Genomic DNA, 25,707 nt, shown 5'->3' on the forward strand with positions numbered 1-25,707 from the left:
TCGGTCCTTCAGGCATCTTCCCAATAATTACTTTACCATTTTGAGACATATTTTATGAATAAACAAAACCCTCTGACCACTCTTAAAAAAATAACGCTTAAAACCAAGATGACCGCGTACCCGCCAGCAATGAGAAGCAACATGTTAGCATTTTTTCGATGTTTACACGAATCATTTTAGTGCCAAAAAATTCACAAAATAAGCAATGCAACTACATTTTAGTGGTACGATATAGATACGACTTAGACCAATAGAATATTTTTTTTAATTTCCATTCAAGATGACGTTCCTTGCAATATCACGTGTTCCATCTGCAGGGAGATTGAACCTATGGCGCAGGGACAACCAACCCACAATCGGCGTCACTCGGTAGAGTTCGGTTCTGCTTTAATTACGTCATCCTAGAACGAAGCAGAAGTATCCTAAAATATCATCCCTATATCGGTCATTTCTGTATCGTCTTAAATGGATTTCAAAAATGGATTAAAAGAGTTACAAACGACAACAAAGAACAAACATTGCTTAGTGGTTGAGTTTTATTAGCCAAGTTTTCACTAGTTTGCTTCACATTAAACAAAAGGTTTCATGACATCATTGTGCGTGATGACTGCCTGCAGCCCCCCATGAGGTTAATCTCAGCTGCTACTGGGGGGGGGGGGGGGGGGGAACATGGGGTTTGTCGGCAGTGGCGGCTAAGCTAGGCTACATAAGTGCATGTGTAACAGTTGGGTTGGGGCGTTGCGGCTCCCGTCTACAGCTCAGACAGGATGTTGGCGGCCAGGCTGCAGGTGAGGCCGGTGCCGTCCGGCTCCACGTTCACCTTCTTCACCACGCCGTCCTCCACCAGCATCACGTACCTGGAGGGCCACAGCCATGGGTCAGCACGGAGCCCCACCTACCACCAGGCGCCGGGTGGTACCAACCCGTTGGACCGTACCAATGGTGGACCGTACCAACTGGTACCCATCCCATCATACATCTGGGAGGTCACAACAGGGCTAATGGAGATCGCACTGGCTGGTAGAGCAGAGGTGTTCAACGCCATCAGAAGGAGTCTTTCATTTGTTACGGTACAGGAACACACACACACACACACACACACACACACACACACACACACACACACACACACACACACACACACACACACACACACACACACACACACACACACACACACACACACACACACACACACACACACACACACACACACACACACACACACACACACACTTCACCTCTGGGAGCGCTGGTTCCCCAGGGCCTGCACCACAGGGGCTTTGTCCAGCAGCAGGTCCACCGCCTGGGGGACAGACAGGGGGACAGAGACAGACAGGGGACAGACAGGGGGACAGAGACAGACAGGGGGACAGGGACAGACAGGGGGACAGAGGGAGAGGGACAGACAGGGGGACAGAGGGACAGACAGGGGGACAGACAGGGGGAGAGGGACAGACAGGGGGACAGAGGGAGAGGGACAGACAGGGGGACAGAGACAGACAGGGGACAGACAGGGGGAGAGGGACAGACAGGGGGACAGAGGGAGAGGGACAGACAGGGGGACAGAGGGACAGACAGGGGGACAGACGGGGGAGGGAGACAGACAGGGGGACAGACAGGGGGAGGGAGACAGACAGGGGGACAGACAGGGGGACAGACGATGATCTCTCAGGGTTACTAGTGCAGCCCCCGCTAACACGAGGGTGTTGGCAAGGTTGGCAATTATTTGGTAATTACAATGAGAAGATATGAAAAGAAATGATCGAAAGATGACTAAACTAGTTGAACTAGTTTAACTAGTCTCGCTTCAGCTAGACTGTCGGTAGGAATGTCGAGATGTTATCGCTTGTGATGTCACAAGCCCCAGCCGTCCAATCAGGACGCCTCGTTACCTTGGTGAAGGCTCCAGTCGGATCCGCCAGCATCCGAACCTGGACAGGAAGGGGAAAACATTAGAGTCGTCATTCTCACCGACGCGAGTACAATCACTGATAGTAAGTTACGATCGCACAGATCCAATAAAACAAAATTTACAATGAGAAGGAAGGAAAGAAAAAGGAGTTACTGGATGCTTGAAAGAGAATGCGTAGATTCACGGCCTGCCAGGTCAGAATCAAAGCGTTGGCATTTTAAGGTTGGGCCTTTCCTGGACCTGCTGCTATTTAGATATACGTGGGCAGAAGGCGTTGTTGTCTGGGAGGGAGGGGAGGGTGTAGGACACTTTAATGTGCCTTAAGTGGAAGGCAGGGGGAGGGGTTATTGTTGTTATTGTTGTTATATATTTATTAATATTTCTTACTGTATTCTATTTATTTATTTATTTAAAAAAAAGCACTGAACAAGATCTGCACCTTAATTTCGTTGTGTAAATACTTTGTATTTAACCCAATGACAAATAAAGATTCTAAATTCTAAAATTCTAAATTCTGGTTTGAACATTTCAAATTAGACTCGCACCAAATAGTTTAGCTTAATAAAGAAAGAAACCGCAACAAACAAAACGAGTCCACTCACCCACAGATAAACCCTGTTAACCAGATCAACCACCAGATAAACCCTATTAACCGGGTCAACCACTCGTCAACATACATATATATATATATAAATATTAGGGGTGTAATGGTACACGTATTTGAACCGAACCGTCACGGTACAGGCACTTCGGTGCGGTTACAGAGGTGTACCGCGGTCCGTAAATGTGGCGTACATAGCGTTAATATGGCGAATGTAAAGGCTTGTTTTGCGGTGCGGAACTTAAAACTTGAAGTCGGAGTTCCCCCCGGACCGTTTAGCCTTATTAGGCTCGGCTCGCACGTGCGCGAACTCGTAGTAGCAGTAGCAGAGCGCGATCGCGACTGTGTGTGGATTGATGTCTACTAGCGAACTGAGAGCGAACTGCATGGCGAGCGACAACAGAAAACCGGAGCTTGAAGATGCCCCCCTGTCATTTAAATCCCAAGTGTGGGAGAACTTTGGATTCCAGGTTAATTATCACAATGGGGAAAGACGAGTGGACAAGTCGAAAGCTGTGTGCAGACATTGTTCAACAGCGATCGTCTATGCAAATGGGAACACATCGAACTTGCACAAATTTTCGCCCCCGGTACAATTTTAACGTGACGGCACCATCCAGGTGTTACTGTCACCGCTGCAAAATGAAAAAAAGTTGTTCAAATCGTTCAAACCCAGCTCCCTACACTATTTAATCAACCCCTACACCTGTCTGGGAATTCAGAACGGGCAAATGCCATCACCAGGTCTATTGGTGTTTTCATTGCCTCTGACCTACGAGAGGCAATGAAAACACCAATAGATTATAAAATACATAAGCTGTAATTTAAGTTAAGGCTGCAGTTGCACTTTTATTTAATGATTGATTATATTTATGAGAACTTCAGAGCTTTAGAGAGCTGCAGGAATATGTTACAAACTCTTTGTTTACATACCAGCTTCAAGAGCCTAGACTGAGCATTAAAACTGGATTTTTCATTAATTTTATGTTAAGGTTATTGGAGAATTGCATCATTTTATTTGTATGTTTCATACTGACAGCTAAAACTGTTGTGTTTAATTCGTTACTAATTAAACTTATGTTCGTTCTGTCAAGCAATCCGTTTTTTCACCATAACTATGAACCGAACCGTCCTGTACCGTACCGTGACTTCAAAACCGAGGTACGTACCGAACCGTGACTGTTGTGTACCGTTACACCCCTAATAAATATATATATTTGCATAAGCAAACAGATGTCCTTCTCTCTGCGGGCCACACAGTCAGACCTCATTAATCCACGCCGTCTTGTTGAAGGCCAAGGAGTGGTCGAGTGTTACCACGACAACTGAACAATAAAGATGGAGAAAATAAGCAGAGGAATGGAATGACCAACCCTTGGTCAAGGTTCAAACCATCTCAACTCTTACAATCCTATCATTTCTCAGAGATAAATCTAGATCGCCAAGTTTCTATATTGGTTAAAAGCCTCTTTAGGAAATGAGTCAAACCCTATTGATTCAATGTTCTGACTGCAAATAAAACCAACTCCATGTCGACAGATGGACCACACTTTCTTTATGCCTCCATGACTTGCACTTTGCCCAAACAGAATTATCTCCAACTCGATAAGTACGTGCATTTCTTCTGCAGTGAATAGTTTCATTTCTCCTCCATGTGCATGCAAAGCCCCACAGTGACCGAGCAGAAAGTAAAGAATCCAAGTGTTGAGGCAACTAGGGCCGGCCTTGCCCTGTTGATCTGAGGAGAGCTCTTCTCTTCCAAGGTAAAACTGCTGTCAAAATCAATCACCACAACAAGCAGCCTGCCTTAAACTGACGACGACACATGCAGTTTCCACCTGGAACAGCCAAGCCATCCAGCTCTTCTAAGACCAGTTTGTGGTCATGAACCAAACCCCTCCCCCTTCCTTAACGGACTCTTCTGAGAATACTTTTGTCTCCCGTTTCCCTAGAAGACCAAAACCTTTTTCAGGACTGCCGGCAGAGGGAAAGGTTTACAACCAGTTTCAAATGATAAGGAAGCACGGCTTAATTCACCAAGTAGTCAAGGTCTGAATACAAGGGCGTAATTAACTCATGCGATGAATTGGTGAATTCATGGCATCATTCCATGCAGGATATTAATCGACAGGCGATGGCAGTGGAGACCGCATCAGACTAGCCAGTCCAACCGGTCTCTCAGGTAACGAGGTTAAACTAAACCACCAGCCTAGGAAGGAGAAGCCGTCGAGGCCTCGCTTCAGGCCCGCGTTCGGCTCCATACCGGGGTGACCTTTGGGATCTGACCTGGGTGGTAGCTCGGGGCCGTGTTGCTGTTGTTCTGTGGTCCTGTTACGCAGCACAACGGTTTCTCATTATTTTATTCACTCTTATGTTCTACAGCTACTGAACATTAAAATCGCCTTTGGATAAATAAAGTATCTCCCCATCTATCCTATTGGCATTGTTACCAAGACTTGATTCATGATTTACTTTGATCTCATTACTAATCTACTATTTCTGACTCCTCAAGGTCCCTCTTCAAGGTCCCTCCTCAAGGTCCCTCCTCAAGGTCCCTCCTCAAGGTCCCTGCGTTCTGCCGGAGTTGCTCCTTTAAGTCCTTAAGGGCTCTGAGGGTTAAGGGAGTCCCACTAAGGGCCGTACCTTCCCGGCGGCCCCTAGGACAGACTGGCCCTTACCTTAAGGGCTCTGAGGGTTAAGGGCCGTACCTTCCCGTGGGCCCCGTGCTCCTTCCCCCAGGCGGCCATGACGAAGGCGTCGTTGACGGCGATGCAGGCCACCTCCTCCACGCCTTTAGCCCGCAGCTCCGCCGCCTGCTGCACGAACCCAGGGAGGTGGGTCTGGAGGGACGGACAGACAGAGGGACGGACAGAGGGGGGACAGAGGGGGGGACAGACGGAGGGACGGACAGACAGGGGGGACAGACAGAGGGACGGACGGACAGACAGGGGGGACAGACAGAGGGACGGACAGAGGGGGGGACAGACGGAGGGACGGACAGACAGAGGGACGGACAGAGGGGGGACAGAGGGGGGGACAGACAGAGGGACGGACAGAGGGGGGACAGACAGAGGGACGGACAGAGGGAGGGTGACAGAGGGGGGGTGACAGAGGGGGGGTGACAGAGGGGGGGGGGGACAGAGGGGGGGTGACAGAGGGGGGGTGACAGAGGGAGGGTGACAGAGGGAGGGTGACAGAGGGAGGGTGACAGAGGGGGGGTGACAGAGGGGGGGTGACAGAGGGGGGGTGACAGAGGGGGGGTGACAGAGGGGGGGGACAGAGGGGGGGGACAGAGGGGGGGTGACAGAGGGGGGGTGACAGAGGGGGGGTGACAGAGGGGGGGGACAGAGGGGGGGGGGGGGACAGAGGGGGGGGGGGGACAGAGCGGAGGCACGACATGGACGGAGGTCTGTCAGACACCAGGCTGTGTAGCACGGTAACATGTCAACATATGAGCTGATCCGCTCCAGCTGTGACCTCTGGCTCTCAGCCTCGCTCCTTAGTCCTACGATGAAGGTCAGGCAATTACATGATTGAACCGCAGGCCTCCTCAGCAGATCCGCAAGAAAGAATCTTTATTTACAAGGACAAAATTACTATAATTCTTAATAATGTAACTTAGCGAGCTCAAGTCGCGTTCGGTACCTTGGAGCACCCTGGGGTGAAGGCGCCGGGGACGGCGAACAGAAGCCCCTTCTTCCCCTTGAAGAGCTGGTCCATGGACACCTTGGTGCCGGGGTCTCCCTCGTGGACCTCGACGGCCGGGAGACTCTCTCCTACCTGTCGGGACGGAGGACGTCACTGCTTCAAGTCTTACATTACAGGTCCTGCTCTCAAAGGACCCTCCGGTACACATCCTCACATCATCCACCGAGATATCAGCGTCTCGCTGATATTATACATTATAGGGCTATACAAGGCCTCTGAAATGCTGCGTATTAAATCAGAATCTGTTCAAATGTATTGGGCAGGAAAGCTTTAACATACAAGAGACTTCTAATCCTGTCATTATACATTCCGGTGTGTCCGAGGGTTAACTAATTGATCACCAAACAGGAAGTATTTGGTAACAGTGCAGCGTTCTACAGGATAGACAATTAGATATTGATCGGAGCAGCTTGGATCACCGATTGGTTGAACGGTTACCGGGTCAATCCATCCAAATGAACTGACGGTCACTAAATAATATTGTACATAAATAAAATAAACCTCAAATACCATCAGTACAAACATGCTAAACACACAGAGACAGAGACAGAGAGAGCTGTAGGTTGTATCTGATCCCTTGTGAAATTTCAAATTACCACAAAGGCCTGATTTACTTTAAATACTATAAAGCGGGGGTCGGCAATAGGCGGACCGCAGTCCGGGTCCGGACCCAACTGACGTCCTCTCCGGACCGAGACACAATTACAACAATAATATTAATAATGCGATTTTTTTTTTAATATATATACCGTAATGGTCCGAATATAAGACGGCCTTTTTCCCCCTCGAAATAGGTCTGAAAAAGTTGGGTCGTCTGACTCGTCTTATATTCGGGGTCTAGTATTCAGAGCGCAGTTTCTCTTCTTCGCCTCTCCCTTTAAATGTCAATACACAGACTCGCGGCCGCAGGTTGCGCCAGAAATTGGTTCCGGGAAGAAGTAGTCCAGCGTCCTTAACAACCAGACCGTTACCGGTGTTTAAAGACAGGCTGACCGTGCCCACTGCACCGTCAGTCAACGGACGTGGGAAGGCGTGGCTGACGGATGGGGGAGTAGTCTTTGCAGAGGCATACGTCAGCCAAGCCCAAGCATACGCGATCTGATTGGATGACGGAACCGTCGCTGCCGAAAAAGTTGTTGTCAGTTGTCCGTTGCCCATTGACTTTGAATGGGGACGGACGCGCAATGCATTGTGGATCCGTCCGTTCAGTTGGAGCGTTCGCCACCGTCAGAAAGTTGAACATTTTTCAACTTTTTCGGCAGCGACGGTTCCGTCATCCAATCAGATCGCGTATGCAAATGTAAGCACTGTGACGCGACTCGGGCTCTGACGATACTGGAAAGCGGGAAAGCGGGTCATCTTGCCTCGCAACAAGCAGGAAGAAGCGGGAAGAACCCGGCGAAGCGATTTGATTGGCTGACGGATGCCTCTGCAAAGACTACTCCCCCATCCGTCAGCCACGCCTTCCCACGTCCGTTGACTGACGGTGCAGTGGGCACGAGGCGTAGAGACAAGTGGCTCAAAAGTGGGTCAGGTCAATCAACAACAGCGGAGGAGCTATGATGCCAATTTTAAAATAATGGTCGTCAATAAGGCAGAGTCAAGTAACAACTGCCAAGAAGTTTGGGGTCACGGAGTGCCGTGGCCTTTACTGGCATTATTATAAGTGTTTAATTCACTGTTCTTTGTTCTGCAAATCTGGTCTGCAAATCTTTTTTTCTAAATGTTTGGGTTGAAAAACGGGGGGGGTCGTCTTATAATCAGGGTCGTTATATTCGGACCAATACGGTACTTATATTGGCTAAATATGCCTCTGAATCATAATGCACACCTTGACTGTTGGTACATAAAACACATGCAGTCCTATATCAGTGAAAACAACGGTCATAAAAAATGTGTGATAGACCCCCGGACCCAAGCTTGAGGATTTTTTTTGAAACTGGACCCATTAGGATTTTAATTGCCTACCCCTGCTATAAAGCATAACTTCAAACTATAAAATATTCCCAGCTTGTCCACTAGGGGGCAGTAGGCGTGGCCTGTTCCAAAATGGCTTCTTGTATTCATCCCGTTTTATAATAAACCCAAATAAACAACCAAACTAAATGAAATGTATATTGCTGTTTTACACTGCGGTTGTCTACGTTAAAATTCCCAAACGAGCCAGAGATTTCCCAGCATCTTGTCTGGTCAGTGATATGTGGTGCAATATAATGTAACACAGATGCAGCACATGTTCCACGGTCGGAGAGCATAAATATGGAGAAAATAATATCATCAAACTAGGATAGGGGGGCATAGCTAAATGTTCTTTATGGATCACTGAGGCCTAAACTCACGAGATTGCGGCTCAACGATCATTGAATAGCAGCTGCGTAGCACCAACGTCATCAACTAATGTTCCGTTTAAAAATAATGTGTTCAAACGGGGAGAATAGTTTGACCTCGTCGGAAAGTCTGGGGTTATATGATGTGTATATATAGTCTGTACAGCCTTGACCTTGTCCCAAATTAACTTTTAACATGTTAGACCAACCGAGCCACGCTAAACCTGAACACTATTCCTGCTTAATCCTAATTCTCTACTAGATTTATTAAACTATACAACTAAGAGGCTGGTTAAAGGTTAACATGGTCGGTTACAATCGACAAGATCATCGTACCGAGCAGAATTAAAAGCCGAACGACCTTACCTTGATGGGCATGTTTGCAGCTGAAGACGTACGCAGCGGTCTGACGCAGTGTACCAGTCCGAGGGTCCTGCAGAGAGCTTTATTAACGGACAGCATGTCTGATCAATGACTCCGTGTGTGCGACAGGGTCCTCCCAGTGGGATGATTGACACCTCCTAGTTTGACTGAGTGGGAACTTCACCTGGAGCTCCTGGTTCACTTCGGCGTCCGGTTGGGATTTGGATTTCAGACCCAAAGCTTTACTGCGCCACCTGCTCACCTGCTGGAAGCGCACCGGAGACTTCAGTCTAATGAAGACCAGCTCATGTTTGCATGATGACCTGGTCTTCAAAATGCGCCATACTTATTGTTCTAAATGTATTACGTGACATTGTAAGACATGCAAACGGTAAAGGGCTTAGAGTCATAGTTATATGGTTTTATATTGATTTAAGAGGCATGATCTAAATCAGCCTGTTGGGCAGTAAAAGTAGAGTCAAATACAGTCAGCTGGGCTGTAAAAGTAGAGTCAAATACAGTCAGCTGGGCTGTAAAAGTAGAGTCAAATACAGTCAGCTGGGCTGTAAAAGTCGAGTCAAATACAGTCAGCTGGGCTATAAAAGTAGAGTCAAATACAGTCAGCTGGGCTGTAAAAGTCGAGTCAAATACAGTCAGCTGGGCTGTCGGAGCTGTGCCATACTGCGGCCAGCAGGGGGGGCTAATGGCCAGCAGGGGGTGCTGAAGGCCAGCACGGGGGTCTAAGTGCCAGCAGGGGGGGCTAATGGACAGCAGGGGGGCTTAAGCCCAGCAGGGGGGGCTAATGGCCAACAGGGGGCCTACGAGGGTCCTCCTGTCCCCTCAGCTGTTGTCCACCCCTCGTGACCGCAGTAGAATACAATGAATGTAGGTTTTAACAGTTGTCACTTCTTTGTAAATTCAGCCTTCTACCGTTCAGATTCTGTACATCAGTTCCCTGAATCCTAATTGGTTGACGCTAGGTTCTGCTCGCTCTCTACCACCACCTATCCTAACCTCCACGAGCCGCGGTTCCGGGGACTTTGGCACGACGCAGGTATGAGAATGACAGAGCAGGGAATTTATGATCTGCTGACCGCACAAACATGAGACACCGGGATGTGGTGGCGCTGGCTCCATATTTATTACACAACACAAAAGCACCACAATGATCCGCCACCTGGTGGTACCGGCGGCTCACAGTGGTCTTCATAGGGACAGCCTTAGACACAGAACGCTTTCATTAATGAGTAACACATAGCTTCACAGCAATTATCACGCACAGAAAGGTAAAACAAGTGTCAACAAACAGTAAATTGAGTAAAAAATAGAATTTAATCATTTAAATAGTCTTCCAAAATACAAACATTGATTTTAACCCCTAAATAATATAACATTAAGTAACTATTTTTCGTTATAACTGGCAATGTTAATTTTACACTGTGGCTATACAAGGAAATGTGAGAGTTTTGGTAATTTCTTGTATTGCTCACCAATATTAATGAACACATTCTGAACAGAAATTACAAATGACGGTATTAATTCAAAGTGGACGGTGGACATTTGCTCAAACTGCTGTGATGCAGTGATTGGGGGGGGGGGCTGTATTCTACATCTGACCCCCGGCGGGAGACGGTTCCATCAGCTCATCACGCACGAACATAAAGATCCATCAGCCACCGAAGATATCCTCCGAAAGAGTGGAACCCTCGACCGAATGTTCTGCTTTAGTGAGCGGAGGAGGAAGCGAGTCAGAATGGGGGAGGAAGTCATAAAATGTAAAACCCCAGAGGAGTCCCCACATGTGTGGTGTGAACTGGTAGTGAGCTGATCAGAGAGCCAGGACCAGTACGAGATGCCCTTAATAGTTGTGTCTTTACTGGCTTAATGTTTCCAGGGTTTCAGGACAAACCCCATGAAACCCCCTCATCCTACCACTAGAACTCAAAACACACTTTCATTTAAAAACAATGCAAATATCTTCATAATATTATTATTTTTTTTAAACCTTTAGCAAAGTCAACAACGTAAATCATGTATTTTAAAATGCTAGATTGAAAGGGTGGTCAAAAACATGTTACAATTGGGTCGTCTTTTCTTCTGGATAACATCTGGTTGTCCATCTCCTCTCTAGACGTCAGCATACGTTACCATAACGACCATCAGAGCACAGCAGCATGTCCCAGGACCATCTCAGACCGCCATTCTTGTTTTTGTTCCTACTGAAGGAGAGTTTAACCTTTTCGTGACCCCTTGTGTTCACTAATCCCTCGAGGGTCTGGGCGTTGAACCCTTTAAACATTCTCATTTAGTAACGGCAGAGAGATGTTTCAACATCTCTCAGGCCGCTGAGTCGATAAAACCAAATCTAGAACACTTAGTTTCATACAGAGCGTTCTCTAAAGGAAACTTATTTTTGTTGCTCAAATCAAGTTAACGACAGTAATAGAAAAACAGGGTTTGCATTCCTCATCTTCTAAAATGGCCGCCAGGCTCCGGCTTATAAAGGGAAAAACAAAAAACATTTTCCCTGAACACACACACACACACACACACACACACACACACACACACACACACACACACACACACACACACACACACACACACACACACACACACACACACACACACACACACACACACTTTTATGGAAGCAAGTACCTATATGACATAAAAACTCAATGTGACTTTCCGACTATACAATCTTTAGATTTGCTTTCATGACATAAACCGATTGCGTCGCCTTTCCTTTCCTCGTTTTCTATTCTAAAGCCCCTCCCCCCACCCAGCTGTCACTTTAATGTATTGCTTTTAACATATTGCAAGTAGTTCCTATGATCTGTCAGCCCACCCTAGAAACCCTCAGTGTGAGCCCCGCCCACCCGGCCCTCATTGGCCCTCGGGCCAGCCTATGGCTATGGAGCAGCTATCAGCTGCACAAGGTCGACAGACAAACTGATTTTTCTCCGTCGTTTTTTGCGAATACTTGTTCAGCGTTGATCGTCGTGGTTACGCAGCGTCGACCGCACAGGGAGGAGGGACCGACCGTCTCCCTGGTTACTGCAGAACGCCACCATCTGTCAAACATCCCATAATAATAATAATAATAATAATAATAAAACGTTCGGTCACTCAAGGCCCGGAAGAGTTGACCAGTCCTAGGATCAATGGGCGGCTTCGTGCAGGACGGTGAAGCTCCACAATAAGAGTCCCTCATCAGTGGCTCCAAAATAAGAGCCCCTCATCAGGGCTCCATAATAAGAGCCCCTCATCAGGGCTTCACAATAAGAGTCTCCCATCAGGGCTCCACAATAAGAGTCCCTCACTCCTCCTTGTGGACGAGACCTTTGTGAAGAAGATAGCGCCAGCGTCCTCAACACTCTTACGACTCCCGCCCCCCGCACCACCTGCTCCTCCTCCTCCTCCTCCAGCTCCTCCTCTAGGGGGAGTCCATCATGGCCTCCAGCATCTCCAGGAAGAGTTTATGCATGGGCACGCCGCCGCGGCTCTTGATGCTGTAGAAGGTGGTGAGGGCGCGGCCCGCCGTCTGCCGGAGGAGGGGCAGCGTGAGCAGCAGCCGGCCCGCCCGCTGCCCGTCCTCCGGCCGCCGCTGGGACTCCAGCTCCACTAGCGCCTGATGGAGGAGGTCCCGCAGCTTCTGCACCGCCTCCATGTCCTCGATGTACACAGAGTCTGGAGGAGGAGGGGGGAGGGGAGGGGGAGAGGGGAGGGGGAGGAGGGGGAGAGGTGAGGGGGAGAGGGGAGGAGGAGGAGGAGGAGGAGGAGGGGAGGGGGAGAGGGGAGGAGGAGGAGGGGAGGGGAGGGGGAGGGGAGAGGGGAGGAGGAGGAGGGGAGGGGGAGAGGTGAGGGGGAGAGGGGAGGAGGAGGAGGGGAGGGGAGGGGGAGGGGAGAGGGGAGGAGGAGGAGAGGAGGAGAGAGGGGGGGAGGGGGAGGAGAAGAGGTGAGGGGGAGAGGGGAGGGGGAGGGGAGGAGGAGGAGAGGGGGAGAGGTGAGGGGGAGAGGGGAGGAGGAGAAGGAGGAGGGGAGGGGGAGGGGAGGAGAGGAGAGAGGGGGGAGGGGGAGGAGGGGAGGAGAGGAGGAGAGGGGAGGAGAGGGGAGGAGAGGGGGGGGAGGGGGAGGAGGGGGAGGAGAGGGGAGGGGGAGAGGGGAGGAGGGGAGGGGAGGAGGAGAGGGGAGGGGAGGGGGAGGAGAGGGGAGGGGGAGGAGGAGGGGAGGAGAAGTAAACTGTTAAAAAAGTGTCGATAAAAGGAATCAAATAAAATAACCTAAATTGTGTAGAGCGGCCACTGAGACACTGCAGACAGCTTCAGCTCTCCACCACTCACACTAATGAGTTCCTAAAGGGCAGAGCCATAATAATAACCACTGTATCCAGTTCCAATTAGAACACGTTGATAACGCAGTCACAGCCACACTAGACCAGGGGACGCAGCCCGCCCTGTCCCAACACCCAACAGACAACGTGTTGTGTATACGACCTCTACAGTAGTGGTTCTGGTGTTTACAGTAAGCCTACGTGGGGCTGTTGTTGACTGATGCAAGTCTGCCGACTACCTAAATGAATCAAGTGTTGTTGTAACACTACTAACAATTACTTACACACACTTTTTTAACGTCATAATAGAGCTTAATCAAAGAGTGTCAGTTTCTTCCCGTGTGAGAGGTTAGCATTCAGGCGTTCTAGATCAGAGTAAAGTCTTTCTCAGTTATAAGCTGAGGCTTCGTGTGAGAAGCCAACATCTCCCTGTTAGCATTTCAGACAGAACAACAACAGCTCAGTATTTAACAGCTAGGCACAAAGTATGCTAAGCTAGGCCCCACAATGAAGAAAAAGAAGAAGCTATAGGAGCATACCTGCTGTAGTATAGTATGTAGTATAGAGTGGGTATCTGAGTGTACCTGAGTTGGTGAGGGCTCTGGGTGTCTGAGCGTACCTGAGTTGGTGAGGGCTCTGGGTATCTGAGCGTACCTGAGTTGGTGAGGGCTCTGGGTATCTGAGCGTACCTGAGTTGGTGAGGGCTCTGGGTGTCTGAGCGTACCTGAGTTGGTGAGGGCTGTGGGTATCTGAGCGTACCTGAGTTGGTGAGGGCTCTGGGTGTCTGCGCGTACCTGAGTTGGTGAGGGCTCTGGGTGTCTGCGCGTACCTGAGTTGGTGAGGGCTCTGGGTGTCTGAGCGTACCTGAGTTGGTGAGGGCTCTGGGTATCTGAGCGTACCTGAGTTGGTGAGGGCTCTGGGTATCTGAGCGTACCTGAGTTGGTGAGGGCTCTGGGTGTCTGAGCGTACCTGAGTTGGTGAGGGCTGTGGGTATCTGAGCGTACCTGAGTTGGTGAGGGCTCTGGGTGTCTGAGCGTACCTGAGTTGGTGAGGGCTCTGGGTGTCTGAGCGTACCTGAGTTGGTGAGGGCGATGGCCTTCAGCATGACGAACTCCTCGCGGTCGACGTTGAGGACGCGGAAGCGGCGGGCCAGCTGGCTGATGGCGGCGTTGAGCTCGGTGAGGCCGGCCACGCGGGACATCTCCTCGTCCAGGACGAAGTCCTCGGCGAACACCACCTCGTCCTCGCAGCCCAGCGAGCGATAGGCCACGCCCAGCACCAGCACCTCCAGCCACACCGACTGCAGCACCGACATCTGGTCGGCCAGGGAGAGGGACAGGAAGCCTGGGGGGAGGGGGGGGGGCTGTGAGGAACGGCTGCACGCTCTGAGGTCCTTCAAGGGCACCTCTATCACACACACACACACACACACACACACACACACACACACACACACACACACACACACACACACACACACACACACACACACACACACACACACACACACACACACACACACACACACACACACACACCCTATAATAAAGACCCTAACGTCTCTGATCAGGGTGCCCTGCCTCCATAAGGAGAGGCTGTATCTCCTTAAAGGTCCCAGGCCACCAGGTGTGATGGGTAGATCAGTCTCCCAGCCTACCCAGTGGCCTGGAGCAAACGCTGACCTATCGGTGAGCAACTCCTAACCCCCCTAGTTCCCGGGGATGTGCTTGGCCCCTCCCCTAGTTACCGGGGATGTGCTTGGCCCCTCCCCTAGTTACCGGGGATGTGCTTGGCCCCTCCCCTAGTTACCGGGGATGTGCTTGGCCCAGCCGATGATGACGACCAGCTCGCGGTCGGCCAGGTCGCACAGCGTGGTGAGCGTCCGCTGGGCGGTGTCGGGCTGCAGGGGGTCCGGCATGGCGAACAGCTTCTCGGGCTCCGCCACCAGCAGGTGGGACACGATGATGTGGGAGGAGCCCTTCTCCCCCTCCTTCCTCAGCGGCAGCGGCGCACTCTGATAGGTCGCGTTCTCCACCTCCGGCCGCCGCTTGTACTTCTGCCGGCCCCCCCTCACCCGGTCCAGGCGGACCCCTGACCCCGGGACAGAACGCACCGAGTGAGAGGGTGCAAGACCGCTCCTGAAGGGCGCCACATGGGGCTCCATTTGGCGTGCATGGGCGGAAGCAGTATTTCTGAAGGTGCCAGATTGTGCTCCAGGGTGTGTGGATGGAGGGCGTGCGTGGCTGGGGGTGCCAGATTGTGCTCCAGGGTGTGTGCATGGAGGGCGTGCGTGGCGGGGGGTGCCAGATTGTGCTCCAGGGTGTGTGGATGGAGGCAGTGCGTGGCTGGGGGTGCCAGATTGTGCTCCAGGGTGTGTGTAAGGAGGGCGTGCGTGGCGGGGGGGGGGGCAGATGCGGGACTCACCCTCCTTCAGCATGCCGACCTTCAGACACTTGGTGAAGCGGCAGGCCTGGCACGCCTTCCGCCGGCGCTTGGTGATCTCACACTCGTTGGACGCCGGACAGCTGTACTCGATGTTACCTGGAACAAGGTGGGGAAGGTTTTTTACTAAATAGTAATGTTTGTATTAGTGATAAACTGTTCCTGTGCATGTCCGCCCTACCTACTAAGAAGTCATTGTGTACCACCCAGTAGTAATACTAATGTTTGTACTGGTAATATAGTTTTCTCAGTCGCTTTGGTACATTTCTTGAATCATCCTCAACATTTGCAAAACAGTAAACGCATTTCTCAAAACAATTCGTACAAATAGCAAAACACCATGGATTACCTGCACAAGCCAGTCTCTTGAGCAAAATCCTTAGTTCAGAGAGTTTAGAGAATTTCAATTCTGATCTGAGAAATGTACCGAAGCAACCGAGAAAAACTGTAATAGCGTTGTCCTCCTGACCAGAGGGTGCGCCCTGCCCCATAAGAGGTCAGTGTGTACTACCCAGTAGTAACACTAATGTTGTACTGGTACTAACAGTGTGGCCCTCCTGACCAGCGGGGGCGCCCTGCCCCATAAGAGGTCAGTGTACTACCCAGTAGTAACACTAATGTTGTACTGGTACTAACAGTGTGGCCCTCCTGACCAGCGGGGGCGCCCTGCCCCATAAGAGGTCAGTGTGTACTACCCAGTAGTAACACTAATGTTGTACTGGTACTAACAGTGTGGCCCTCCTGACCAGCGGGGGCGCCCTGCCCCATAAGAGGTCAGTGTACTACCCAGTAGTAATACTAATGTTGTCCTGGTACTAACAGTGTGGCCCTCCTGACCAGCGGGGGCGCCCTGCCCCATAAGAGGTCAGTGTACTACCCAGTAGTAACACTCATGTTGTCCTGGTACTAACAGTGTGGCCCTCCTGACCAGGGGGGGCGCCCTACCTTGGATGGTCCTCTTGAAGAAGGCCTTGCAGGCCTCGCAGGACGCCACGCCGTAGTGGTAGCCCGACGCCACGTCTCCGCACACCAGGCACAGCCTCTTGGGCAGCGTGCTCAGGGTGTACTTGCAGCGCCCGCCGCCGCTGCCCGTGGACCCCTCCTCCACGCCGTCGCCCCCCTCCTCCTTGAAGTGGCACCGCAGGGGGGGCGTGTACAGCGGGGGGGAGTAGCGCCGGCCGCCGTCGCCCCGCGTCCCGCCCCCTCCCCCCCCGCCGCCCCCCCCGCTCTGGGAGGAGTCCGAGGAGGCTCCGCCCGGGCTGTTCCGGCCGCCGCCGCCGCCCTCCGGGCTGCTGGGCTCCGCCTTGATGTACAGGTCCGTCCGGCGCTCCCGGGAGGACATGGTGCTGCACCAACGAAGAAGAGGAGGAGAGGAGTGAGGAGGAGAGGGGTCTGACGGTGTGAAGCACCAACGAAGAAGAGGAGGAGAGGAGTGAGGAGGAGTGAGGAGGAGAGGGGTCTGACGGTGTGAAGCACCAACGAAGAAGAGGAGGAGAGGAGTGAGGAGGAGTGAGGAGGAGAGGGGTCTGACGGTGTGAAGCACCAACGAAGAAGAGGAGGAGAGGAGTGAGGAGGAGTGAGGAGGAGAGGGGTCTGACGGTGTGAAGCACCAACGAAGAAGAGGAGGGAGTGAGGAAGAGGAATACTCCTGGAAGGTGTCAATTCTTTGGGTGAGCACATCATGAGCCCAACGATCTGTGGTCTTTGATTTAATCCAAAAGACTGTTTCAAAATATTGGGGGTTTGAAACTAAAGCCCCCATACACACAAGCACTGACACACATAAGCCTCGATGTACAGAGAGGGGAACATTGTTTAGGTCAAAGTACAGCTTGTCGAGACATTGTTGGATACTCCCTCTAACATGACGCATCTATTGAACATGCACACATTCACAAATGTATATTTTGCAATACAATAGCAATAATTAATTAACTTTGGTTTTCTTTGACAGAAGCAGAATGCCTCCAGTTAATACATAATAACCACATGTCTACAGTACTGATGAAGGGGGTTCTATTGGCGCGTTTCCACTGCAGGGTGCGGAACGGATCGGATCGCAAAGGTGCGGGTCGGGTCGCGTTTCCACCGCCAAAAGTGGGCGTGACCCGGACTTTGCCGTACCCGTTCCGGCCCCGTTCTCGGGACTCCTCCGTTGGGGTTCCGCAATCGAGACGAGACGCCTGAAAGGGTCCCGTGAAATTCTAGCTACACCCCCCCTCCGTTGATTGGTCGACAGAATCGTCACTTCCGGGTGACGCGGGGATAAAAACAAACGAACAGTAGCCTCGAGGTATTATTCTTTACAATTAACTTGTCGCATAAAACGCTTGCTTGGGCGAACAAGGAGGTGGAGACGTTCGTCTGCATTCTTGGGGAGGAAGACGTTTTTACGATGTTTACGTAGCTGCCGCGGCGATCGACATCCGGCCTACCACAAAGGGTACAGGGTCGGCAGTGGAAACGCGACCTCGGACCTGAGCTGGGCTATACCGCCCCCTCCCTACCGCACCTTTGCGATCCGATCCGTTCCGCACCCTGCAGTGGAAACGCGGCATATGGGACCCAATACTGTTCACTGGCCCCTATTGATCACTTGGGCTCATCCACCATGATTATCCATCCATCACATTTCCAGCAGTCAGGTAAAAACAAGCGTCTCGTCAGAGTACCGTTTAAAGTACTGTCTAAAGCACTGTATGTTAAGTTCAGTGGTTGTGGCGACATGTGGACTGCGGGGGGTGTCGTTCTACAGGGACCGAACACAATCACTGCTGCTTTAAAACAGGGACCTCACCAAACACTGCTGCTTAAAACAGCGCTGCTCACCAGAGTTTATATTCTCGGCCCGACCCGGCCCGCGAGTCGGGTCGGGCAGAGAATATAAAATATTTCCCACCACAATCCTCGGGCCGGGTCGGGCCGGGCCTTTGATTTTTATTGGGCGTTTTTATTTTTATTTTTATCATTGGTTTATTGGCCTAATCTGAGGAGAAATCTATGCCATTAACAGAAATATTATAGGCCTTTATTACACGGGTCTTCTCAATGCCGTGGAATGCTCCGTTCACTTGCATGGGTAGTAGTCCGGTGACTTGTCAACCCCAGCGTCTTCCGTTGCTAAGCGACGTCACCGTCTTTGCGGACAAATTATTTCTATGCTGATCAACACTACGAATGCTGGTAACGAATAAATTGTAAAAAGACACCATGTGAAGTTATTTTTTCGTTTTGGCAAGTAGCCGTGTAATAAGCGGGATAATGTGTAGAACGTCGCCGGTCATTATCGAAAATAAGCCCCTTCAGGGCGAAGCAAGACACCTTCGCTGCGCGTCGGTCTACTGTTCGCCCTGTCGGGGCTTATTTTCCCAATAATGACCGGCGTTCTATACATTATCCCTTACATATATATTTAGCAGAGGAGGCCTAGTAACAAATGTGTACAAAGTTACATATGTATTAAAAAAAATGTCGGGTTGAAATCGGGCTCGGGCTCATAATTACAGCTAATGTGTCGGGTCGGGCCGGGCTCGGACAGAACGTGCACGGGCTTGGGGCCGGGTCGGGCTTGATTTTCTGGGCCCGATCTAAGCTCTACTGCTCACCGACCACTGCTGCTTTAAAATAGGGAGCTCACCGAACACTGCTGATTTAAAACAAGGACCGCACCGAACACTGCTGCTTTAAAACAGGGACCTCACCGATCACTGCTGCTTTAAAACAGGGACAGTAAAACGGACACGATCACTGCTGCTTTAAAACCGGGACCTCACCGACCACTGCTGCTTTAAAACAGGGACACTAAACGGACACAATCACTGCTGCTTTAAACAGGGACCTCACCGATCACTGCTGCTTTAAAACAGGGACACTAAACGGACACGATCACTGCTGCTTTAAAACAGGGACCTCACCGAACGCTAGTGCTTTAAAACAGGGACACTAAACGGACACGATCACTGCTGCTTTAAAACAGGGACCTCACCGAACGCTAGTGCTTTAAAACAGGGACCTCATCGAACGCTAGTGCTTTAAAACAGTACCTCAACGGATCAGATCACTGTTGCTTTAAACGGGCTGTGAGCCATGGACCGGCTCGGCGGTCATTATATCGACTTAAAACCCTTACCCTCTGCGAGTTAACCCGCATTCTGGGTTAAGGTGCGGTCTCACTTGATGCATCTGTGGTCTAACGTGATGTATCTCAGGCTGGCGATGTAGCGTTAGCACTAGCTATGCAGCTTTGCAGCTACGGCTAACGTTAGCCGACATGCTAGTTCCGATCCGGATTGAGATCTTAACGTTCCGGATTGAGCTCCTAATGTTCCGGTTGGAGGTCCTATGTGGCCCGGTCCAGTACATGTCCATCTTACCTGTGATGAGAACCGGGTCGTGGATCCTGCGCTAGCACAGCATCCTGACGGCTAACAGCGGATTAGAAACGTCGCTAATTTGGCGTCTTAACTTTTCTAGATCAGATCCCCAGGAGCCGCTCCACGCCGAGCCGCTCCTGAACCGGTTCCCTTTGGATAGTCCGTGCAGTCGGTTCCTGATGCGATCCGTAATAACCCGATCTCCAGCTCAAAGTTAATCTATTACATCCATGACCGCCACAGTATTGTGGATACAGTACAGCCCGACTAGTTGATGTTTGGTCTGACTGGCTGGCTGATTTACTAGCTACCAGGGGGAGGTCATCCAGCCACTCATCATGCCGAGCTATAATCACCTAGAGGATGAAGAGCATCCAATAATAGTAGATTTCGGTCCAATGTGAAAGTGAATCAGAGATTAAACTACAGCAGTCATCATCCAAGAGTTATATGTATATTGACATACATGATATAAAACCAATAATAAATTAAGAGAAACCTTAAACTCTTAAACCCTCTGGTTTTAAAACTATTGAGCTGAGACTAAACGACGCGGTGCAAAATAACCAAAAGCAAAATAAGAGTATAGGGACTGGTCATGTTATGAACCATTAAATGCATAGCCTACAGTAGATAGCTCCAGCAGAACATTAGCATTCATTGTGCAACAATCCTCTACAAAGGTCTCTCCACTCCCACTTACTCAAGCACGGAACAAATCACATTTGTGGTCCAACTTTGGTCGTGTGCCAGTGGCAACCTTCAAAAGTTACAAAGCCCTTCCCCACTCTGTGCGACATTGAATTACCACTAAAGCCTGGACGTTCCTTCACACAAATCCCACAAATGAAGCTTTGAACCTGATTCTTATTTCTAGAATTTCTTGTTTCTTTCAGACTTGTTTATGTCCTCGCCCCACAGCAGTGGCTGTTTGTCAGTAGTCTGTCCCTGCCCTCAGTCTGTCCTTCAGTCTGCCCTTCATTTAGCCTTCGTCTCTCAACACTATCAGGACTTCTTCCACAGCGTGAACGACCTCCCCTCACATTGAGCGGTGGCATGGAGGAGCTGAAAGACCTCACTACTCAAAGGCCGAGCGCCAACCTGAGGGCTGGCAGTGCGTTCTGGGAGAGCGGGACTCCCATGAGCCTTTGGGGCCCGTTGGCACGGGGTGTGGCGTTTGTTTTGAGAGGAGCTGTGAGGGGTGGTGCTGATGCCGTGTGCCACATCCTGTTTGACAACAGAGTACCGATCACTGCAGCCCGGACGTTCTCTATGGTCCGTTTGACTCCGGTAACTCATCAAACTCTGAATGTTGATGCAGCCGTGCGAAATGTCCTGAATGGTGGCCTCATGCTGGCCGTTCTTGACCCTTGACCTTTGAGGTTTAATAAAACAGTGCACATATTTGACCTTAAACCTCAAATGTAGGATTCAGAATGATAACTTCTTGTCCACCTTATTGCTAACTATCTTAATTAATAATATCAGTTATTATTCGTTAATAAATAAGACAAACCAAACTGGTGATGATTGAACACAATATTCATTATCAATGGGAATATCATTGATAGAGATAGAGATAGAGATATAGATATGAAATATATATTTCTTTCCTTTTTCTAATCATGTTTACTGCAACACTAACTTTGCCAGCCAGGAACACATCCTGGTCTTGTATTGTTGGTCATTGATAAGAAACACTTATCAATTATTTATCGAAGGGAAAGCCTTCTCTACTCAACACCTGCGAAGGGAACCGGAATCCAAATCATCTCATGTATACACATACAGTCTTTAACACATTGCTATGAACAGGACTTCTGGGAGAGCAGATCCCCAGTGAACGGGAGTATTACGGTGATCAATGACGGGTTGGAGTTCAGAGCAGAGAGGAGGTTTACCTGATAGCTGGGAGCTGGGAGTCCACTCTTCTTGGTGGCAGAACTTGGTGGCTCTCCGTTTGGCTCGAGGTGTTATCGTCTTCTCAGGGCACCTGGGTCACACACCAAGAAACACAACTGTTCAGATGCCACCATGCCGACTCCAGCGTAAACACAGCTCCCTTTTGGTCCCAAACCGGAACATGTGTTGGCCCCAAAAATAACCCCCAGTCCCAGCATGTTCCAGGACCTCATCAGGAACGGACATTAGCCTTCTCAGAGACGTAATAAACGACCAGGCACGCTCCCCCGACCAGCGAGCAGAATGAGAACCCTGTCTCTTTAGCCAGAGCTTTCATTACAGTTGTCACTCACCCCCACACACAGCAAACTGTATCTTAACACAATTTACCGACACACACACACACACACACACACAGAGAGAGCCGTTCGCCCTCCCCCTGTTCGCTGATACGTTCCAAAGGTCACAGCCAGCCGAACGCTTGAAGGACACACGAGTCCACAGCACCACGTCCCTCTGCTGGGAGCTATGCAGGGTTTAGGTGGCACACACACACACACACACACACACACACACACACACACACACACACACACACACACACACACACACACACACACACACACACACACACACACACACACACACACACACACACACACACACACACACACCTTGATGCAGTACTATTTGTTATCAGCAGATTATGAATTGTTACACTGAACATCAAGCAATACTTAAAAGATATCTGTCTTATTCAGCACACCACTTTACCCTACGACCAAACTTAATGTTCTGTGTTTTGGTTCTTGGGAAAAACCCAAATTGTAAAAGTTGACAACGGAAAGTTTTGTCACGCAAAATAAAATTCGGGGACAGTTCGGTGAATGGTTGTAGGATCGCTGCTCTACCGACGCTAGTGGTCTGAAAAAGCCTTTAAAGTGTATTCTGTGAGGCGGTACGAGCCGCAGGGCTGAGAGGAGCTGATATGTTGCATTAATCCCGCTGTGGGAGAGCTGGGCTACGCAGTGGAGACGAGCGGAACGGCAGCAGGGGTCACCTTGCCCAGGACTGATCTCGCGTCGGTGAAAGGTTAATTGCAAAAGTGGATTATGTCTTAAAATCAGTAGTCTCTCAATCCCGGTTCAGTTAAGGGCCCGAGGTTTGCAGAAAGTACTGGGTCCAAACACGTACATTCAACTGTAAATATGCAACACAGAGGAGAGTTGGGAAAGTGTTTGGGGGGATTTTGACCGGACTTAAACTCAGCCTGGATGAAGGCTGACCCCGGGGGACCGTTCACCGCTACCTGATCCCGGTCGTGCACACGTTCAAATCCCATCTGGTTAACATTTGACGGCCTGATCTTTTAAGAAACGGCATTAGTCTCTCAACAGCAGAGTGATTCCAACACGACACGGAGCGTTCTGCAGCATAATGAGCTCCCATCTCTTATATTAGATATGAATATGAGACGAGGGTCTACACTAACTTACAAGACAGCACGTCGCTCATTTCTTTACAACGTTAATGTTTTTCGACAGCCTTAAACGCCAACTTCGCCTGTCGCTGCGGGATCGTGCGTGAAGCTCCCCGCACCCCGACGACGAGACCCGCAGCGCAGAGAGGACCCGAGGAGAGCCCTGCCGGCCGCCGAGCGCCTCCACACGGACGGGCACCCACCTGGAAACATCCCGGGAGATCCGCGCTCTGGATTTAGATCTCAAGTCCCCCCGGTCCTCGACGTCCCCTCGGTCCTCTGGTCCGCACTCTGGCCCGCTCGGCGCCGCTCGGACCCTCGGAGATTCGTCACGTCACGAGATCATAGCCTTCGGCTCGGGGTTTTTGGTGAGGCTGGACCCCCTACGGTTCGGCGGATGCTGGGGTAGAACCGGGATCCTCGATCCAGAACGTGTAGTTAGATAGCCTCAGTCCTCTCTGTATCCCGGGTCGATCCTCCTCCCTCTTCCCGAACGCGTCCTCTCTGAGTCTCCTGACGTATTGCGTCCTCTCTGCGTCCCCTTACGTCGTACGTGGTTCCACTGACGTCATCGTGACCTATAGTCTCCGCACCAATCGTCACGCAGTGCTGCAGAGTCTCCTCCCCCTCCCCGGGACCAGCAGCTCATACCAGATACTGGTGGTGATACTGGTCTGAGCATGTTACTGGTCTGGGCTGCTGGTATATAGGAATGTAATATAGGAATATATCTTAATGTTTCAAATCCTTCATTGAAACATTAAGATATTCCTACATTCCATCAGTAGCTCAGACCATTATGGGCTATACTATAGCCCATAATTTATATACATATATACTGCATGAACACCCTTTTCTGTCCGTGAAGACCGACTATATTAAAGTATTTCGGATTCTACCCCCCCCCCCCCCCCCCCCCCCCCCGCCCCCCACCCCCATAACCACTCATCTCTTTGGAGAGCATGGAAAATGTTTGCAGTCGCGCGCCGCGCTGGGTCTTGTGACCCCGTGCGTGTGCGCATGATAGCGCCACGCACGTCCAGCCCGTGCGCGAGCCACTGGCTCTTCTTGGAAGGGGGCCAAAGCATTGAGGCTCACTGGCGGACTGCAAGAGCAAGGAGACAGTCACAAACACACCGGAGGACAGATCCCGTGGTTATATCGGGGTACAGTGTTGTTATCGTGGTACACACCCCAAATACAAACGGTGTTTATAACGGGGTACAGACCGTGTTTATATCGGGGTACAGTGTTTGTATCGGGCTACAGTGTTTATATCGGGGTACAGTGTTTATATTGGGGTACAGTGTTTATAACGGGGTCCAAACATGATTATATCAGGGTACAGTGTTTATAACGGGGTACAGTGTTTATAGGCCTACTGGGCTTAAAGACCGTGTTTATATCGGGGTACAGACAGTGTAATGAACAGCTTGATAATTATAATAATAATTATTATTATTACAGCCGCGCTTTAACTTATCTTTATTCATGTGATTATTAACGGATAATAAGCACGATATTATCCATTATTCCTTAAGGACACACACGGACACACAGACGCACTCATACACACACACACACACACACACACACACACACACACACACACACACACACACACACACACACACACACACACACACACACACACACACACACACACACACACACACACACACACACAGCAGCACGAGTACCGCTCTTCATAGCGACACCACGAGCTCGACTTATTTCCATAGTGCGCACGCGAGAGGAGCGACTGACGGCGGCGGAGTCATGGCGACCTTGAAACAAGGTCACGCGCGGTCTCTGCAGACACTGCAACTCCGCGGGCCGCGTCATCACCCTGCCGCAGAGTCTGCAACGTCCTCATCAGCACCGAGCGGGCTGCCTCGTCCTTCGGGTTCACCCCCGAGCAGGGGAGGGTTCGGGGTACTTTACCCCTCATGTACCCCTCGTGTTTCCCTCATGAACCCCTCATCAACCAACACGCGGAGGACCGAGGCTGTTCTATTGCGTAAGGAGAAGCGGGCACGCGGGGGCACCACGTGTGCACCGCGTGTGTCCCACGCAACATAGGCTGCACGACGACAGAACGGCGGAAAGATTACATTGAGTTGATCATTCACGAGTCCTATAAGGGGGTGGGGGGGCCTTAACAGGTCATGACCCCGGACAGGTGTGAACGGCCGGAACACAAATAAAGAGACGGCGGCCGGCGGGGGGAGGGATGGCGGCCAGAGACCGCCATCCACCC

At 50.6% G+C, this 25,707-nt stretch overlaps 3 protein-coding genes across 6 annotated transcripts in view; all 3 read right to left on the minus strand.

Moving 5' to 3' along the window:
* Nucleotides 1-25,707, minus strand: part of LOC132462155 (uncharacterized) — a 306,161-nt gene that overhangs the window by 54,189 nt on the left and 226,265 nt on the right. The gene's annotated exons all lie outside the window — the stretch shown is intronic.
* prdx5 (peroxiredoxin 5) lies at nucleotides 519-9,202 on the minus strand. 2 transcript variants are annotated; one of them, XM_060057774.1, is made up of 7 exons: nucleotides 9,099-9,202; nucleotides 8,918-8,984; nucleotides 6,162-6,296; nucleotides 5,225-5,356; nucleotides 1,896-1,934; nucleotides 1,242-1,306; nucleotides 519-857 (listed from the first exon to the last, which is right to left on the minus strand). In XM_060057774.1, the coding sequence occupies exons 2-7, from the start codon at nucleotides 8,927-8,929 to the stop codon at nucleotides 752-754; spliced, it is 489 nt and encodes a 162-aa protein (XP_059913757.1). In that variant the 5' UTR covers nucleotides 8,930-8,984; nucleotides 9,099-9,202; the 3' UTR covers nucleotides 519-751. The 2 variants fall into 2 exon arrangements, with proteins under 2 accessions (XP_059913757.1, XP_059913756.1); XM_060057773.1 differs by having other exon boundaries at nucleotides 8,918-9,196.
* Nucleotides 10,032-24,311, minus strand: esrra (estrogen-related receptor alpha). 2 transcript variants are annotated; one of them, XM_060057754.1, is made up of 7 exons: nucleotides 23,651-24,311; nucleotides 21,967-22,058; nucleotides 16,638-17,038; nucleotides 15,675-15,791; nucleotides 15,060-15,341; nucleotides 14,325-14,594; nucleotides 10,032-12,607 (listed from the first exon to the last, which is right to left on the minus strand). In XM_060057754.1, the coding sequence occupies exons 3-7, from the start codon at nucleotides 17,032-17,034 to the stop codon at nucleotides 12,354-12,356; spliced, it is 1,320 nt and encodes a 439-aa protein (XP_059913737.1). In that variant the 5' UTR covers nucleotides 17,035-17,038; nucleotides 21,967-22,058; nucleotides 23,651-24,311; the 3' UTR covers nucleotides 10,032-12,353. The 2 variants fall into 2 exon arrangements, with proteins under 2 accessions (XP_059913737.1, XP_059913738.1); XM_060057755.1 differs by lacking the exons at nucleotides 21,967-22,058; nucleotides 23,651-24,311 and adding an exon at nucleotides 20,066-21,919.

The sequence above is a fragment of the Gadus macrocephalus genome, chromosome 7 (genome assembly GCF_031168955.1).
Source record: "Gadus macrocephalus chromosome 7, ASM3116895v1".
NCBI classification, from domain to species: Eukaryota; Metazoa; Chordata; class Actinopteri; order Gadiformes; family Gadidae; genus Gadus; species Gadus macrocephalus.

Coding starts and splice junctions, on each gene's coding strand:
- prdx5 (XM_060057773.1), bottom strand. CDS start 9,013: ATGCTGTCCGTTAATAAAGCTCTCTGCAGGACCCTCGGACTGGTACAC. Junction 6,297..8,917: donor CTGCAAACATGCCCATCAAG/GTAAGGTCGTTC, acceptor CCGTCCCGACAG/GTAGGAGAGAGTCTCCCGGC. Junction 5,357..6,161: donor TCACCCCAGGGTGCTCCAAG/GTACCGAACGCG, acceptor CCGTCCCTCCAG/ACCCACCTCCCTGGGTTCGT.
- esrra (XM_060057754.1), bottom strand. CDS start 17,034: ATGTCCTCCCGGGAGCGCCGGACGGACCTGTACATCAAGGCGGAGCCC. Junction 15,342..15,674: donor GGTCGGCATGCTGAAGGAGG/GTGAGTCCCGCA, acceptor TCCCGGGGTCAG/GGGTCCGCCTGGACCGGGTG. Junction 14,595..15,059: donor CTGGGCCAAGCACATCCCCG/GTAACTAGGGGA, acceptor CCCTCCCCCCAG/GCTTCCTGTCCCTCTCCCTG.